Source organism: Dendrobates tinctorius, unplaced genomic scaffold (genome assembly GCF_039654945.1).
Source record: "Dendrobates tinctorius isolate UK_male_01 unplaced genomic scaffold, ASM3965494v1 ptg000024l, whole genome shotgun sequence".
In the NCBI taxonomy this organism is placed as follows: domain Eukaryota; kingdom Metazoa; phylum Chordata; class Amphibia; order Anura; family Dendrobatidae; genus Dendrobates; species Dendrobates tinctorius.
The window spans coordinates 13,678,947-13,695,268 of record NW_027361692.1 but is presented as its reverse complement, the minus strand read 5'-3'; the positions used below and the strand labels follow the sequence as shown (position 1 = coordinate 13,695,268).

At 41.7% G+C, this 16,322-nt stretch overlaps 2 protein-coding genes across 4 annotated transcripts in view; one reads left to right on the top strand and one right to left on the bottom strand.

The window, feature by feature from the left end:
* Positions 1-3,213, top strand: part of SMAP1 (small ArfGAP 1) — a 341,686-nt gene extending 338,473 nt beyond the window's left edge. For all 3 annotated transcript variants that reach the window (XM_073569371.1, XM_073569373.1, XM_073569372.1), the window contains one exon: positions 976-3,213. In XM_073569371.1, coding sequence (XP_073425472.1) covers positions 976-1,113 — 138 coding nt within the window. In that variant the 3' untranslated portion in view covers positions 1,114-3,213. The remainder of the gene's footprint in view (positions 1-975) is intronic.
* The window catches only part of B3GAT2 (beta-1,3-glucuronyltransferase 2), a 315,386-nt gene continuing 299,665 nt past the window's right edge, over positions 602-16,322 (bottom strand). The window contains exons 3-4 of the mRNA XM_073569376.1: positions 3,225-3,373; positions 602-2,422 (exon numbers count right to left, since the gene is read on the bottom strand). Coding sequence (XP_073425477.1) covers positions 2,336-2,422; positions 3,225-3,373 — 236 coding nt within the window. The 3' untranslated portion in view covers positions 602-2,335. The remainder of the gene's footprint in view (positions 2,423-3,224; positions 3,374-16,322) is intronic.

Here is a 16,322-nt window from a genome sequence, read left to right as displayed (position 1 = left end):
TGTCCTTTGGCTTTTTGCATGCATGAGTTTCTGCCGAATAACACTGCTAAATAATAAGAGCAGACTGAAGACTTGTGACTTGTTTTTTTTTTCTAACTGTGCATTGGCACAAATTGCCCAAAATGTGCCAAATGTTATAGAATGACAACTTTTACCATAGCTATTGAGAATGACCTGGACTGCACAATTTACAAAACTCAACATGAAGTTCTTAGTTTAACATTCTGCTCAGACTGTATGGAGCCCACTGCCGCCTCACGAGACATTCTATTTCTATAACCTATAAAGAGAAAGTCTCCATATGTAAATTGCTGGACCAATTCCATTATCATTTTGGTCTGTAAAAATTGCACTAGCTGTAGTGTTCGCCTCGGCAAAAGCGCACACGCTTTACCAGCTATTGCAATGATTTTGCGGTGTGATTGGCTATTCAATTTAAAAAAAAAATGATTTTATTAATGACACGTTTATTACTAAATGTCTCACATGTAAAATCCCCACTTCCAAAACTGCAACGCATAATCACTGTAATTAAGATGGAATAACAAAAATAGGCAAATGTTTTAAAACAGATGAGGCCAAAAGTATTGCCATACCAAGGTTGTGCTTACAATAATTTATTTTAGCAAATGAGATGACAATCATATTCCAGACTAGTACGAACGCTATGAAACCATTATGCATCCATTTTTTTTTGTATATTTTTCTGGTTTACAGTTGGTCAATTTTTTGTACATTTTTTCTATTCTGCGCATTTACAGAATAAATTTGTATCCACGAGACCAAGGGGTTGATCTAAACGGTCAGGGGTGTCAGTAGTTATGAATTGTAGGTTCCTTTTTAAATGTGTCTTTCTTCCTGTGCATTGATTGTAATTGGGAGAACATGTGTATAGCATTACCATGCATTACACATCCTTGTAGCTTTTGGTTGTGCTCTTGTTAACGTGTGGTGGTTTGTTCTTGTGCTTCACAGATGAATCAGCAGATGAGTGGGATGAGCCTGAATGGTGCAAGCAATATGATGGCCTTTGGTCAGCCTGCAAACACTGTTGGAGCAGGATGGTCTGGAAACGCGGCCGGTCAGACGCTAAGCACACAACTCTGGAAATGAGAGAAGCCAGCAGACATAAAATAAAGAGGATCCTTTCGACATTCCTTGCTTTAATGCACATCATACCCCTTGTTTTAAACATGTATATATTATTCCTTCCCTTTACGATGTCCACATGAAGAGCGTATCTGCTCACCTTATCAGTTTCTGTAGATTGGACTTTCTAGTAGTGGAATAGACATTCGCATATCAATAGTTCTCCATGACCCGTGGTTTTTAACGAATGTTTCTGAACTAATGTGTTAATGGTTTTAAAGGAAGTACAAGGGTTGTTATTTAAAGGTTATGGGTATTATGTTAGTAATTTGCAAATTTTCTAAGTGTCACCTTGAGCCACCTCCTTACTTTTCCTGTGCTCCTTACAAACAAACTGTAGTCATATTGAAGTATAATCATGCAAACTGATTGTAAATGTATCATTGAGAGCCATTTGTGTATCACTTTTGGATGTGCATCTATCAATAGTTGTGATGTAGTTTATGGTGCCCTGGACAGAAGACACCATAACGGAGAGAAGCATAAGCCTGGATGGCACGGTGCACAATGTTAAAAGGCAATGTAGTGTACACAACTGGGTTTTCACAGAAGATACAGTATAGTGTCATGTTGCATGCATTCTTCCCACCTTATAAACCTCATTCACTTTCTTACCAAGTGAGAACTGTTTCTTCAGAGCAAGTACATCCAGGCTTATGTTAGTTGTGTTTACATTTTAATGTGCCTAGTATTGAAGAAATGTTTTCTCCCATGTATTAATCTATAAACCTACAGGATTGTTTGTATTTCATGTAGCCTTGTGGGCAAGAGTTTATTAATACTGACAAGGAAATGGCAAAACAGTGTGCTGTACTTCCACAAGTGTATAGTTCTTTATGATGTGTTATGGAAGCTTTACTTTCATTTTATAGGGCCAAATGGAACACCCTTCTTGGTTAATCTATTGAGGTGCCACATGGCATTACTGAAAATCCAGTTGAAATGAAACTGTGGTACGGAACATGCAGACCATGTACGGAAAAAGAACCACACACAAGTGGTAAAATGTCCAAAATATTCCGAGATGGTTCAGTGTATCCCTGTAAGTTGAAGCTTTAGTTAAAGGCCCATAAAAAATCAGGAGAGTTTGAAGAAATGGCCGCTTCTTATTCATCTCTTGAAGTCCACCGCTATGGATCCGCGGGTGATTCATTTCTCCGTGACTCCACGAAATGGCATTTGATGATCATACCTCAATTTTAATTGTATCCTGAGGATGCTTGGGTTCATTTGCTAGATTGACCTTTTCTGTTCGTGTGTGCCACACAAGAACCTGTAACAAAATTGTACAAATCTGTTAGCCTTTTGTGATATGCTGCTTTTCAACTAAACAAACCTTCCCTTTTTAGATAGTAACTATGTGGCACTGTATACTTTAACTACTTTGCTTTCTACCTTGAAGCATTGTGTGATGGCTTCTCTACCCTAGGGATCATTACAGATCACACCTTGAACAACTTTGAAGACTTGTCAGTGCGCTTTATAAATATCTATTCTCAGCTACTGTTACAAAGTGCAATGGTTGAAATATACCATGTCTGGAATATTTCAGTTTTATCACTCCACTTTTTCATTTTCAGCAACACCTCTAAAAATACTCAAAATCATGTTTAGAATAGGAAAAAAAAAACCATTTTATTTTACTTTAGTGCTTTATCTATCCTCTTATGTATTTCTCCATAAATAGACTGACCTGTTAATTCTTTTTACTTCTAATTTGTAAAGCTTTTCATTTTACATGTGTTTTTGTTATATTTATGTTCCGAGTGGAAGTGAAACATATATTTTATTTTCTTTCTTTTTTCCATTTTCTCAGGCCAGTCTGTGGGGTACAGACACACTATGTCAATATCAATGCTTCTCCGGAAGCCTGTGTAGTTGAAACTGGTGTATATATAGCAATGGAATAGTAACACAGTTCCCATATTCAGATATGACTTGGTTTAGTTCTGAAAATGTGTTGCCCCTCTGTCAATTTTAGAGGTATGGCTAGGCTGTAGTATTACATAAACTATGATGAACAAGGTATCTGCAAAAAAATAAATAAAAATTTGACTCTGGCAATTCAGTTTTACCTTTGTGCAGTTGTTGGCTTTGGGCTCCAGTTCTTGTACAGTGGTTATCTGTTTTAAAAAATCAGACTCTTGCATTCCTGGCTGAGAGCCTCGGCGTTTGAACACTGCTTTAGGGCTTGAAAGGATCACTTGAAGACTCACAGCAAATCCTGGGAGAGAACACAGATTGGAACATCCCATTATTATTTGATAAGTATAAAGACCTATGAAATGGTAAGAGGTTAGCAGAGACTAATGCGAAGAGACGTTTTTCTCTGTTATAACACTTATATTAGATATTTGGTTAAAGCTACAAGGTTATTTTTCCCCTCTGCAGATTTTGGTGTGATATCTAAGGTGTGTTCTGTTTCGGCCAAGAATATATAATATACCATATGCTGCATTGCCACATGTTTCTGTTTTAACACATTTTTCAGTTACGGCTTTATGCCTTGAGTGTGCAGGGAATAGTTTTAATGTTGCACTTGTACACGCCAACCTTAATGAATGGCCATAGTGGAGTAAAAGAAGCCAAATTTACTAAGAGGTGCACGCCACTTAATTAATTTGCTGCATCTTTGCACTGGAGTACCATTTCCCGGTATAAGATGTGCCACTAAAGTGGTAGATGCTCTGCTGACTTAGGTGGTGCTGACCGGGACTGGCTTGAAAACTTAAAGTCACAAACTTTTTGCGCATCTTCACGTTGCATGGAAATTCTGTGACTTTTCAAGTGTTTTTTCCGCCTGGATACTGGCGTAAACACGTTGATCAATCGGCTCCAGTGTTTCCCACTGAAGCTATAGTTTTTACAAACTGCATCATCTTCCTTCAGATTAATTTATTAAACAGTTTAGTCACCTGTTATCCTTGGGCCAGAATAGAGACAAACAAGTGAAAAACTAAAAGATTTGTCTGGTCTATATAAGTCTGCAGTGACTGTGTGACTGCAACTTATAAATCCCACCCCAGTGCCGGAACTGGCAGTCACGTATGTGTTATGCACGTTCCTGTGTATGGAGCGAGGTCGCATCCACTGGCCGGTAGTATGCATAACACATATGTACCCGCCAGTCTCGGCTCAGAAACCGACGAATCCTCACCACACACCCCTTTTTAAAGGGTTTATACACAGTTTCCTTTGTCCAAAAAAGCAGTTGATGAAGGAGAATGTGGCCAGACCAGGCCACTATTTTCTTCTGATTGAAAAGCACTACACATGGGAAAGTTTCTTATTTTCATTTTAGTTTGTGGAGGCTGAGAGCCAGGTCTGGTCACTTCCTCCTTCATTAGCAGGACAGGAGAGCTGCCGAGACTGTGAGGAAGGCTATACTAACAAGTGCAGGATGAGACCATGCAGTCCTAACATATTAGTAAGTGTCACAAAAAGTTTTACAATTTTTGCTAAGACAAGGGGAAAAAAAAATCACAAATCATGGTACAGATTTTCTGCTGCTCAAACCACATAGCAACAGGAGAAGCCATGTACTGCTCACAAAACTTACATTTGATAAATTATTATAAATTGGCATAATATATAGCGCAAATCTACACAGAAAAGTGTTTTTTAGTAAGACTGGCACAAAGTACGCCAGGCTTAATAACTCTCCCATGCTGGTTTTAGTGTGCTTTTTTTTTTTTTTAGCACCAATTGCAACTCTAACCTGACAGTAACTTTAAGCTATTAAATATATATCAATTATAAAATGTCTGTAAAATATACAATTTAATATTGTCTTTAGAATTTTCATTTACGTAATTTACATATAACTGTAACTAAAAAAATATCTAAACACTGATGAAAGTCCAGATCTCTAAGCTGTTACATTAGGAAACCCAGGTGTACAGACTTAAAGTGGTTATTCAAAAAATTAAAAAACAAATTCATTTCAGGACTATACTACATCATTTATTTAACCATTTCAATGGAAATAAAACAAACTTTCCAATGTATTTTCACACCTTTCAGAATCTTTATTCAATCCTTTGCCATTTTGGTCACTCCCTCCTTGTGGGTAGGCTACTGCTTGTGCTTGGCATGAATGCTATAAGGCCTCAAAATGTTTCCATCTCCCACCCCACCCACCAATTCTTCTACCTTAGAAAAATTTTCTTTATCCATATGTTAGGAGATAGCTTGGTGATTGCTGGGGGTCCAACCTCTTTCACCTATATGTTCTGCATCCTGTGAGCAGCATATGGACATTGATAACCATTTCCATAAATCAATCACATTTCTGCAAAGATTGAGAAGGATTGTTTTGGTCAAACAGCTGAGTTTTTCTTGCAGCCACATTCTTTGGCATGAGTGAGGGGCCTATTCCCTACTTTTTTTCATATTCAGTGGAAGTATACCATCTAGATGGGTCCTGCATACACCTACATATGAAAACCGTGCTACAAGAGGTGTCCCAGTTGGGTCATTCCAATCAGGCCATGATTAAGAAATCATTGTGAATCAGAAACACAGCGGAGATTGTACTCTACAATCAGATTTTACGGCCACTTGGTGAATGACTAAAGAAGCTTTTAATATGGAGTGTTGGACACATTTCTTTTTTTTGTGATCTCAAACGTCTGGCCTTGAGATTCCTCAGTTTAGGCTGTACAATCACAAAGTTTAATCTCTTCTGCAAGTCCAAATTGAGCAATAATTGTAACAGCCCTATTGTTGTTCTAGATGGTAATTTCATACAGTTTCCAGGGATCCTTTCTTTTCTGCTAGATAACATTATTTTTCTCTCACCCATGACAGCACCGCGGAGAGAGGGGATCCTGCCCATCAGGGACAGGAACCTACAAATAAAAGGGTGGTACTTCTCCGCCCCAGTTGGGTTCCTGTGTCTGACGGGTGACCTACAGTATAGCGGTACCTGAAAAGATGAAGATCCAGGCCCGACCCGTAAGGATCCTGGCAGCAGGGAGGCCCCTGTTACAGCGGGTGCGGTCCCCGAAACTGCCACCGCTGGGACAGATGAGTCTGCAGGGTGAGCGGGGGGGGGAGGACGGAGCCACCACTCCGGATAGGAGGCTGGGGCTGACAGGGACCCGGTACAGATGTGCGGGCAGCGCCATGGTTCAGAGGTGGACCAAGATGGCTGCTGCCCCGGGAATAGATGACGCCTTCCGGGTCCCTGGGACGGCGCATGCGCGGTGCGTGCTCCACGCGTAAGCGCGATGCAGGTTAGGAGGAAGTAACGTCACACGCCGGGAAATTTAAAAATGGGCATTTGAAAATGCTCCTCGCTGGAAGCGTCCTGTGCAAAATGGAGGATAGCGACCAGCAGCAGCATCACCACCGGCAAAAGGACCAGGGCAGGCGAGACACCCGATCTAGTAGTCACTCCACGCAGCAGATCAGCTGCAAAGAGCAAGTCACCGTCCTTGGATCATCCTATACAGGATCCGATTCCACCTCCCGAACCGGTACCTGCGATCGCATCCATCTGGTGAGTGATCTTCCAGAATGTTCACCATTGTAATAGGCTTCTTTTCCCTTATTAACGAATGAAGGGGAAAAGGAAGAACAGGGAATGCCCCACTTGTAACAGCCTTACCAGAATCATGGGATAAGAATCTCTGTGAATCTTGTATACAAGAAGTGCTCTACGAGGAAACCCCGGATTTCGCCTCTGATCTTAGAGCTGTAGTAAAATCAGAGGTTCAGAGTACCCTTACATCCCTAAAACGGCGACAAAGTAAAAAAGGACACCTTAGTGGTTTCCCAATCATCCCGACATATCTGGGGAAGTTAACTCTGATACATCGGACTCCTCCTCAGACGAGGAAGCAGGGGGCATCATTGTTTTCCCCTAGACGAAGTAGACACGCTAGTGAAAGCTGAAAGATCTACCATGGGGGTGTCGGACCCTCGTCCTGATAGGTCGGTTCAGGACATAATGTTTGGGGGACTGGGCCAAAAGAAATGCAGGGTGTTTCTGCTTAATGAGATTGTACAGGACCTGATAAAAAAAGAATAGGAGAAGCTGGACAGAGAGAACTCCACGGTCCCTTCCTTTAAAAGGAAATATCCCTTCGATGAGGAGGCGTCCACATCTTGGGACAAGGCCCCGAAACGACGTGGCTGTGGTCAAGGCCTCAAAAAAGTTTGCCCTCCCCTTTGAGGACATGGGTACACTTAAAAACCCCTTAGATAAAAAAGCTGACACCTTCCTCAAGGCGGCCTGGGAATCAGCAGGGGGAAACCTTATACCGGCAACATGTACCTCCAGATCCCTAATGATATGGATGGATCAGCTCAAGAAAAAACTGAGGGAGAGCACACCGAGAGATAAGATTCTAGAATCTATCCCAGTGATAAGAGGAGCTGCGGACTCGTCGTCTGACTCAGTCCGCTTATCATCTAAAGCGGCAGCCCTATCGAACGCAGCCAGGAGAGCATTATGGCTGAAATGCTGGCCAGGGGACTTACAAACTAAAAGGAAATTATGCTCAATCCCATGCGAGGGAAAATTCTAATTCGGAGAGACACTGGATGATATCCTCCAGAAGACAGGGGATAAGAAAAAGGGCTTTCCGAACCTGGGGCCTGTGGCGATTAAACGGTCCTTTCGGAACATAAGGTTTTTTCGCAAAAGGCCATTTAGGGAACAGAACAGATGGGATGAAGGGAGAAAGAGGGATAGAGGTTTCCTCTTCGGCAGTTCTTCCCGGGACAAAAAATCCTCAAAGTGACAGTTCGCCCAGGGTGGGGGGGAAGATCATCCATTTTCCTTCTGGCCTGGGAAAAGTATCGAACAGCCCTTGGATATTGAATCTAATCGAGTCAGGCCTGAGGATAGACTTTCCCACCTCAAAAATATGTAGTAACCCCTCTAACATCCTCTACACGAGAGCAAAAAGCCCTAGAATGCAAGGTCCTAAATCTAGTAAAAAAGAGCAGTCCTTCAGGAGGTTCCCCCTCAGGAGATGGGCAAGGGGTTCTACTCCCTGCTTTTTCTAGTGTCCAAATCGGATGGCACATATCAAACAATTATAAATTCACGGAAACTAAATGGATATGTCAAAAATTCAAAATGAAATCGATCAAATCCACCATCAAAATCCTGTTCCCAAACTTTTTCATGACAGTATTGGATCTCAGCGACGCGTACTATCACGTCCCCATTCACAAAGACTCTCGGAAATTTCTCAGACTAGCAGTTTCCATAGAGGGAGAGATAAGAGAATTCCAAAACATAGCCCTGCCTTTCGGAATATCTATAGCCCCATGCGTGTTCACAAAAAATTAGTAGCAGAGATGATGGCCCACCTAAGGGAGCAGGACATCCTAATAATCCCATACTTGGACGATTTCATAATAGCAAGTGACTCGGCTCAAAACTGCAACCAGAGGGACAGAGTGATGGACACCCTACAGAACTTCGGCTGGCTTCTAAACCTAAAAAAAATCAAGGCTGGAGCCCAGTAAAGTGCTGGAGTTCCTCGGGCTCATGTTGGACTCAAACAAGTAAGAGTGCCGCCTCCCAAGCTACAAAAAAGGAAAAATTGCACAGATAGTGGCGAGAGCAATACAGAACCCCTCCATGACACTAAGAAAGGCAATGTCACTGCTGAGTTCCCTTTCTGCCTGCTTACTGGCAGTCCAGTGGGCACAACTACATACAAGGAATCTCCAGTGGGACATACTAGCAAACCAGTTGGTATTAAGGGGTCACTTAAAGGGTCATATAACTCCTAGATTCGAGAACTATTCATTCCCTAGCCTGGTGGAAAAATACAGACAACCTGTCCAAGGGGATCCCCTGGGTAACAAAAATAACATGCATAATCACCACGGATGCCAGTCCCTCGTGATAGGGAGCACAGATGGACAGCAGGGTGGCTCTGGGGGAATGGAGAGGTCAGGAACTAGAAGCCTCAAACCAGAAAGAACTTTGGGCAGTAGTTTACGCACTGTCACGATTCCTACCTTCGCTACGGGGTCATCACGTCCACATATTCTTGGACAACCAAGTGACGGTGGCCTATATAAACCATCATGGGGGAGCCAGGTCCCGAGCTCTAATGGATACCTCTTCCAAAATCCTCAGCCTGGTAGAGGAAAATCTGCTATCCCCCTCAGCATTGCACATTCGGGGAACAGAGAACCAAAAAGCAGACTTTCTGAGCCACACTCAATTGCGGCAGGGCGAGTGGGTCCTAAAGCAGTCCATTTTTTCAGCAGATTGTAAAGATGTGGGGAACCCCAGACATAGATCTGTTCACCGACTTCAAAAACAAAAAAATTGGAAGCATTTTGTTCTCTAGACCCCAGGGGGAATCCTCAGGCCCTGGACGCCTTTATGCTTTCATGGACTCAGAACCTGACGTATGCCTTTTCCCCGATCATCCTCATTCCGGCAGTCATAAGGAAAGTCAGGACATAATGAGAATGATATTAATAGCCCCTTTCTGGCCAAAAAGAACTTGATTCTCCTGGCTGAAGATGCTATCGATCACCGATCCTTGGATCCTACCGGATCTCCAAGACCTACTATCTCAGGGACCGGTATCACACCTTCGGGCAGTGAACCTCCATTTTACAGCATGGAATTTGAAAGGACACTGCTGAGGGGAAGGGGGTTTTCGGAGAACCTAATTACTACACTACTAAAAAGTAGGAAACCTGTCACGACAAAGGCTTATGGGAAAACCTGGAAAAAATTCCTGCCCACCTCCAGGGTAAGAGTCCAGGATGGGGTCCAGGTTACTAAAATTCTCAAATTTTTATAGAAGGGCCTAGAACAAGGCTTAGCAGTCAATACATTAAAGGTGCAGGTAGCAGCTTTAGGTGCTCTTTATAACCATGATGTAACAGGTAACCCATGGATGACACAATTCATTAAAGATGCAGCTAGATCTAGGCTGATAATTAGTCGGAAATTACCATTGTGGGATCTGAATCTGGTACTATCTGCACTAACAAGTTCCCTGTTCGAGCCTATTGAGTCAGCCCCTCTAAAAATCTTATCGTTAAAATCTGTTCTACTGGTAGCACTAACATTGGCCCGTAGGGTGATCGATATTCAGGCTCTATCTGCAGTACCACCATTTACAAACATTTTGGAAGATAGTCATCCTAAAGCCTAACCAGGCCTACTTACCTAAAGTAACATTGCATTTCCATAGATCCCAAGAAGTAGTCCTTCCTTCTGCCCAAATCCTAAGAATAGGGGAGAAGAGAGGTTTCACACCCTAGACGTGAAGAGATGCCTAGTTCAGTACCTAGAGGCCACCAAGGGGTGTAGGAAGGAAGGTTCTCTCTTTGTGTGTTTCCAGGGGCCCAGGAAGGGACTCAAAGTGTCCAAGAGTACCCAGGCAAGGTGGATAAGTGATGCGATTGCCCTGGCCTATTCTTCCAGTGGGAATACCATCCCGGAAGGGTAGAGAGCCCATTCCACAAGAGCAATGGTGACCTTATGGGCGGAGAGATCTGAGGTATCAATAGAGCAGATCTGTAAGGCGGCCACCTGGTCATCACCTTCAACCTTTTTTAGACTATTGGTTAGATTTAGCCTCTACGTCTGACTTGACCTTCAGGAGACGGATCCTTCAGTCTGTGCTCCCTCCCTAAACTACCAATCTCTAATTCTCTCTGTGGTGCTGTCATGGGTGAGAGAGAAAAACGTAGTTATTTACTGATAATGGTATTTCTCAGAGCCCATGACAACACCTGCTTATTCCCCCCCCCCATCTCGTGTGCGTTGAGCACGGTTTTACTGTTTGTAGAGTGTTTTCGTATAGGCATGGTGTTCTTTGATAATAAGCAATATTATGTTATATATTTCTGTTGATCTAACCTGGAGACCCTCTGATGCTCTGTAACCAACTGGGGTGGAGGAGAGGTACCGCCCTTTTATCTGTAGGTTCCTGTCCATGATGGGCGTAACCCCTCCGTGGTGCTGTCATGGGCTCTGAGAAATACCGTTGTCTGGAAATTAGTCAAATATCTCAGGAATTATGATCAAGGTATTGACAAAATCATTTAATAAGTCCATGGCAGTATTTCACACATTATTTAAGAGACTCGCTCTATCAAAATGTTAGTATAAGAGGTTGGATTATAAATGGTAAGTTCAGGCTATGTCCTTTTTTTGGTTCTTGTGGTATTTTCATCCTTTGGGGGCTGTTCTAATACAAAAAGGAAATTATTAGCTCTGATCTCCTTTTGAATCTGTATGTGCTCCACAATCTGCCAGAAGACTAATGTAGCTCTCTGGCCCCTTAAAGGGAACCTGTCAAGTGAAAAAAATGCTATTAACCTGTAGATATGGGGTTTATAGCATTCTGAACCTGCCTGGCACCAACACTTAGACCCCTGCTTCCTGGTACTGCTTTGGTTTGTCACAGGGGTGGAGCTGGCATGGGTTCAGTCACCTCTTTGTGTGTAGAGAGCAGCGGTTGTAACTGTGCCCCCGGCACTGACTGAGAGTAGCTCCGCATTAGAACTAGCTTTTAGTCCATGCTGAAGGTTCAGTTACAGCCGCCGCTCTATACACAGCTGTGACTGAATCCATGCTGGCGCCACCCCTGTGACTGAAACCCCAATAAAGTTAATTTCCTTCCAGCAGCATGTGGTCTAAGTGCCAGCGCCGGGCAGGATCAGCCTGCAGATTAACCCCATATTTTAAGGTTAATAGCATTTTTGTACATGACAGGTTCCCTGTAATTTGCACCTGGATGAGAATTGCTTAATTACTTTAAGAGTAAACCGATATTTGCACAATATCTTCGTTTAGTCTCTTGTTCTCCATATTACCTACCTTTAGTTAGTTTTTCCATTACATTTTTGCTTCTGGGTTATTCCTTTTGAAAGACTGATAGTGTGTATGTAATATATAGCTATATATATATATCTATATCTAATGTGGCTCTTGAGAGGAGCTATTTGGGGCCTTCATACTACACAAATTACTCTTGTGATATGGCACTAGCACCTGAACTATATACACTGTGCATATTATTGCTATATTGTATGAAAGCGTTTGAGGGGGGGAAATCAATATGGAAGCAGACCGAGAGGATGTGAAGAAGCATAAAGACTCTCATTGCAATTATACAATACGGCATGCCTGCCTAGTATAGCTTTGGAAAATACTAGTCGTTAATAGTGTTCCATTCATTCTGTGGAAAATATTAAACATATAGTGCGATTGCAAGTAAATGGCTTTCAGCGATTTGTGTTGCTATTGGTATGTAGATGAACTTCTATTAAAAAAAAAAAAAATTCATCCATTCAATGCATATCATAGTCCTTGTGTAAGAACCAAGAAGGAACCGGAGTAATCATAAACTACAAGAACGAATAAAAACATACAAATTTTATTTATACATCATAAATAAAATAATCATATACAAATGTTACAAAGAGTCAGACAGGTAGCAAGGAGGAACATCCAAAGCAAACAGCGGGGCGAACCTTAAATATAGACAGAGTAATGACACACCCAGTGGGTATTTTATGATACTTATCCTCACTAACTAGATATGCCTAGATGGTAGGTGCAGAAAAAGTGCATGTGCTTAAACATAAGGTGCCAAGGACAAATAATATAACTACCGTATTTGAATCCTGTATATATCTACATAGTTAACACTGTGCGGTCTCTAATAGGTCATATAAGATATAGGCTGCCACTTACCCATGTCAGAATAATATGAAATGCTTATCCCCGATGTATGTTTCGCCACAGCTCTCTTAAGGGAGGGGGTGTTTGTGCATACCATGGGGTTTCTAAATGCGGAGTATCAGGTGGAATCACTTAGTCGTCTCATGCTCGGTGTCTACCGCCCCGCTGCTGCACTGCTAACCGTCACCATCACAATGTCACACGCATGTGGTGTGTAAACATGACCCATAGACTTCAGCAGTATGCGTGCGACATGTCAACAGATGGCCAGAACTGAGGCATGGGCATATGGTACACCGGGCATGTGCACAAGGCGGCATCCATGTTTGGTAAGTCTGAGCAACTAAATCAATGCTATATAGTTGAATAGAGAGGAGGAAAGAAAAAGGGAAGCGGATAAAACCGCAAGGTACTTATATAGAAAAATATAGAAAAGAATAAAACATTCAAGATCAATCAAGCAAAAAAGCAAATAGAGGAATATTATAAAGAATTGGGAGAGAAAGATGGCACAAAGCACAATACACGGCTCAGCAGACTGTATCACACAGGATAGGATTAGATACACAGCCCAGTATCACACAGGTTAGAATAAGATGCACAGCTCAGCAGACCGTAAAACACAGGATAGGATTAGATACACAGCTCAGCAGTCAGTATCACACAGGACAGAATTAGATACACAGCTCAGCAACAGGATGTGCCAAAGGAGAGGATTTTAAATGCCTCCAGTTTCCACTTCGACTGACATTTGCAATGTCCATTAACAAGGCTCAGGGACAATCTTTGAAAGTAGTAGGGATCGATTTGCAATCTCCATGTTTTTCTCATAGCCAACTTTACGTGATCTGTTCAAGAGTTGGAACTGCCAAAAATCTGTTCATATTTGTGCCGAAAGGAAAAACCAAAAATGTTGTTTATCAAAAGGCTCTTGAATGAGTTGGAAATAAAATACTATCAATACTTAGGTAATCGTTTAGTTAATTTGTGTTGCAAATCTGTAGTGTTGAATATATGATGTGAAATGTTTTTATGTGCAATATAATCATTATAATTTGTTATATCTAACCACAGTTAGTTACTATGCCCAGGCAACGCCGGGCTCTTCAGCTAGTGTCATAATAAATGTGGGATATTCCAAAACTGATGTGAACAGTGGGTTACATATTTAAAATAAATTACAGTCCATAGTGTATGGATATTAAGTTTTTAAATATATATATATGCTATAATAATGAAAAATAGACAAATTAAAAAAAAAAAAAAAAAAAAAATATATATATATATATATATATATATATATACAGTGCCTACAAGTAGTATTCAACCCCCTGCAGATTTAGCAGGTTTGATAAGATGCAAATAAGTTAGAGCCTTCAAACTTCACACAAGAGCAGGATTTATTAACAGATGCATAAATCTTACAAACCAAAAAGTTATGTTGCTCAGTTAAATTTTAATCAATTTTAAACATAAAAGTGTGGGTCAATTATTATTCAACCCCTAGGTTTAATATTTTGTGGAATAACCCTTGTTTGCAATTACAGCTAATAATCGTCTTTTATAAGACCTGATCAGGCCGGCACAGGTCTCTGGAGTTATCTTGGCCCACTCCTCCATGCAGATCTTCTCCAAGTTATCTAGGTTCCTTGGGTGTTTCATGTGGACTTTAATCTTGAGCTCCTTCCACAAGTTTTCAATTGGGTTAAGGTCAGGAGACTGACTAGGCCACTCCAACACCTTGATTTTTTCCCTCTTGAACCAGGCCTTGGTTTTCTTGGCTGTGTGCTTTGGGTCGTTGTCTTGTTGGAAGATGAAATGACGACCCATCTTAAGATCCTTGATGGAGGAGCGGAGGTTCTTGGCCAAAATCTCCAGGTAGGCCGTGCTATCCATCTTCCCATGGATGCGGACCAGATGGCCAGGCCCCTTGGCTGAGAAACAGCCCCACAGCATGATGCTGCCACCACCATGCTTGACTGTAGGGATGGTATTCTTGGGGTCGTATGCAGTGCCATCCAGTCTCCAAACGTCACGTGTGTGGTTGGCATCAAAGATCTCGATCTTGGTCTCATCAGACCAGAGAACCTTGAACCAGTCTGTCTCAGAGTCTTCCAAGTGATCATGAGCAAACTGTAGGCGAGCCTTGACATGACGCTTTGAAAGTAAAGGTACCTTACGGGCTCGTCTGGAACGGAGACCATTGCGGTGGAGTACGTTACTTATGGTATTGACTGAAACCAATGTCCCCACTGCCATGAGATCTTCCCGGAGCTCCTTCCTTGTTGTCCTTGGGTTAGCCTTGACTCTTCGGACAAGCCTGGCCTCGGCACGGGAGGAAACTTTCAAAGGCTGTCCAGGCCGTGGAAGGCTAACAGTAGTTCCATAAGCCTTCCACTTCCAGATGATGCTCCCAACAGTGGAGACAGGTAGGCCCAACTCCTTGGAAAGGGTTTTGTACCCTTTGCCAGCCTTGTGACCCTCCACGATCTTGTCTCTGATGGCCTTGGAATGCTCCTTTGTCTTTCCCATGTTGACCATGTATGAGTGCACAAGTTTGGGGAGGGTCTTAAATAGTCAGAAAAGGCTGGAAAAAGAGATAATTAATCCAAACATGTGAAGCTCATTGTTCTTTGTGCCTGAAATACTTCTTAATACTTTAGGGGAACCAAACAGAATTCTGGTGGTTTGAGGGGTTGAATAATAAATGACCCTCTGAATAAACTTTTCACAATTTAAAAAAAAATTAAGCAAAGAAATAACATTCTTTTTTGCTGCAGTGCATTTCACACTTCCAGGCTGATCTACAGTCCAAATGTCACAATGCCAAGTTAATTCCGAATGTGTAAACCTGCTAAATCTGCAGGGGGTTGAATACTACTTGTAGTCACTGTATATATATATATATATATATATATATATATATATATATACACAGTACAGACCAAAAGTTTGGACACACCTCAAAGAGTTTTCTTTATTTTCATGACTATGAAAATTGTAGATTCACTCTGAAAGCATCAAACTATGAATTAACACATGTAGGATTATATAATTAACAAAAAATTGTGAAACAACTGAAAATATGTCATATTCTAGGTTCTTCAAAGTAGCCACCTTTTGCTTTCATTACTGCTTTGCACACTCTTGGCATTCTCTTGATGAGATTCAAGAGGTAGTCACCGGAAATTGTTTTCACTTCACAGGTGTGCCCTGTCAGGTTTAATAAGTGGGATTTCTTGCCTTATAAATGGTGTTGGGACCATCAGTTGTGTTGTGCAGAAGTCTGGTGGATACACAGCTGATGGTCCTACTGAATAGACAGCTGCTTTTTTCTTGCCATAATACAAATTCTATGTAAAGAAAAACGAATGGCCATCATTACTTTAAGTAATGAAGGTCAGTCAGTCTGAAAATTTGGGAAAACTTTTGAAAGTGTCTCCAAGTGCAGTGGCAAAAACCATCAAGCGCTACAAAGAAACTGGCT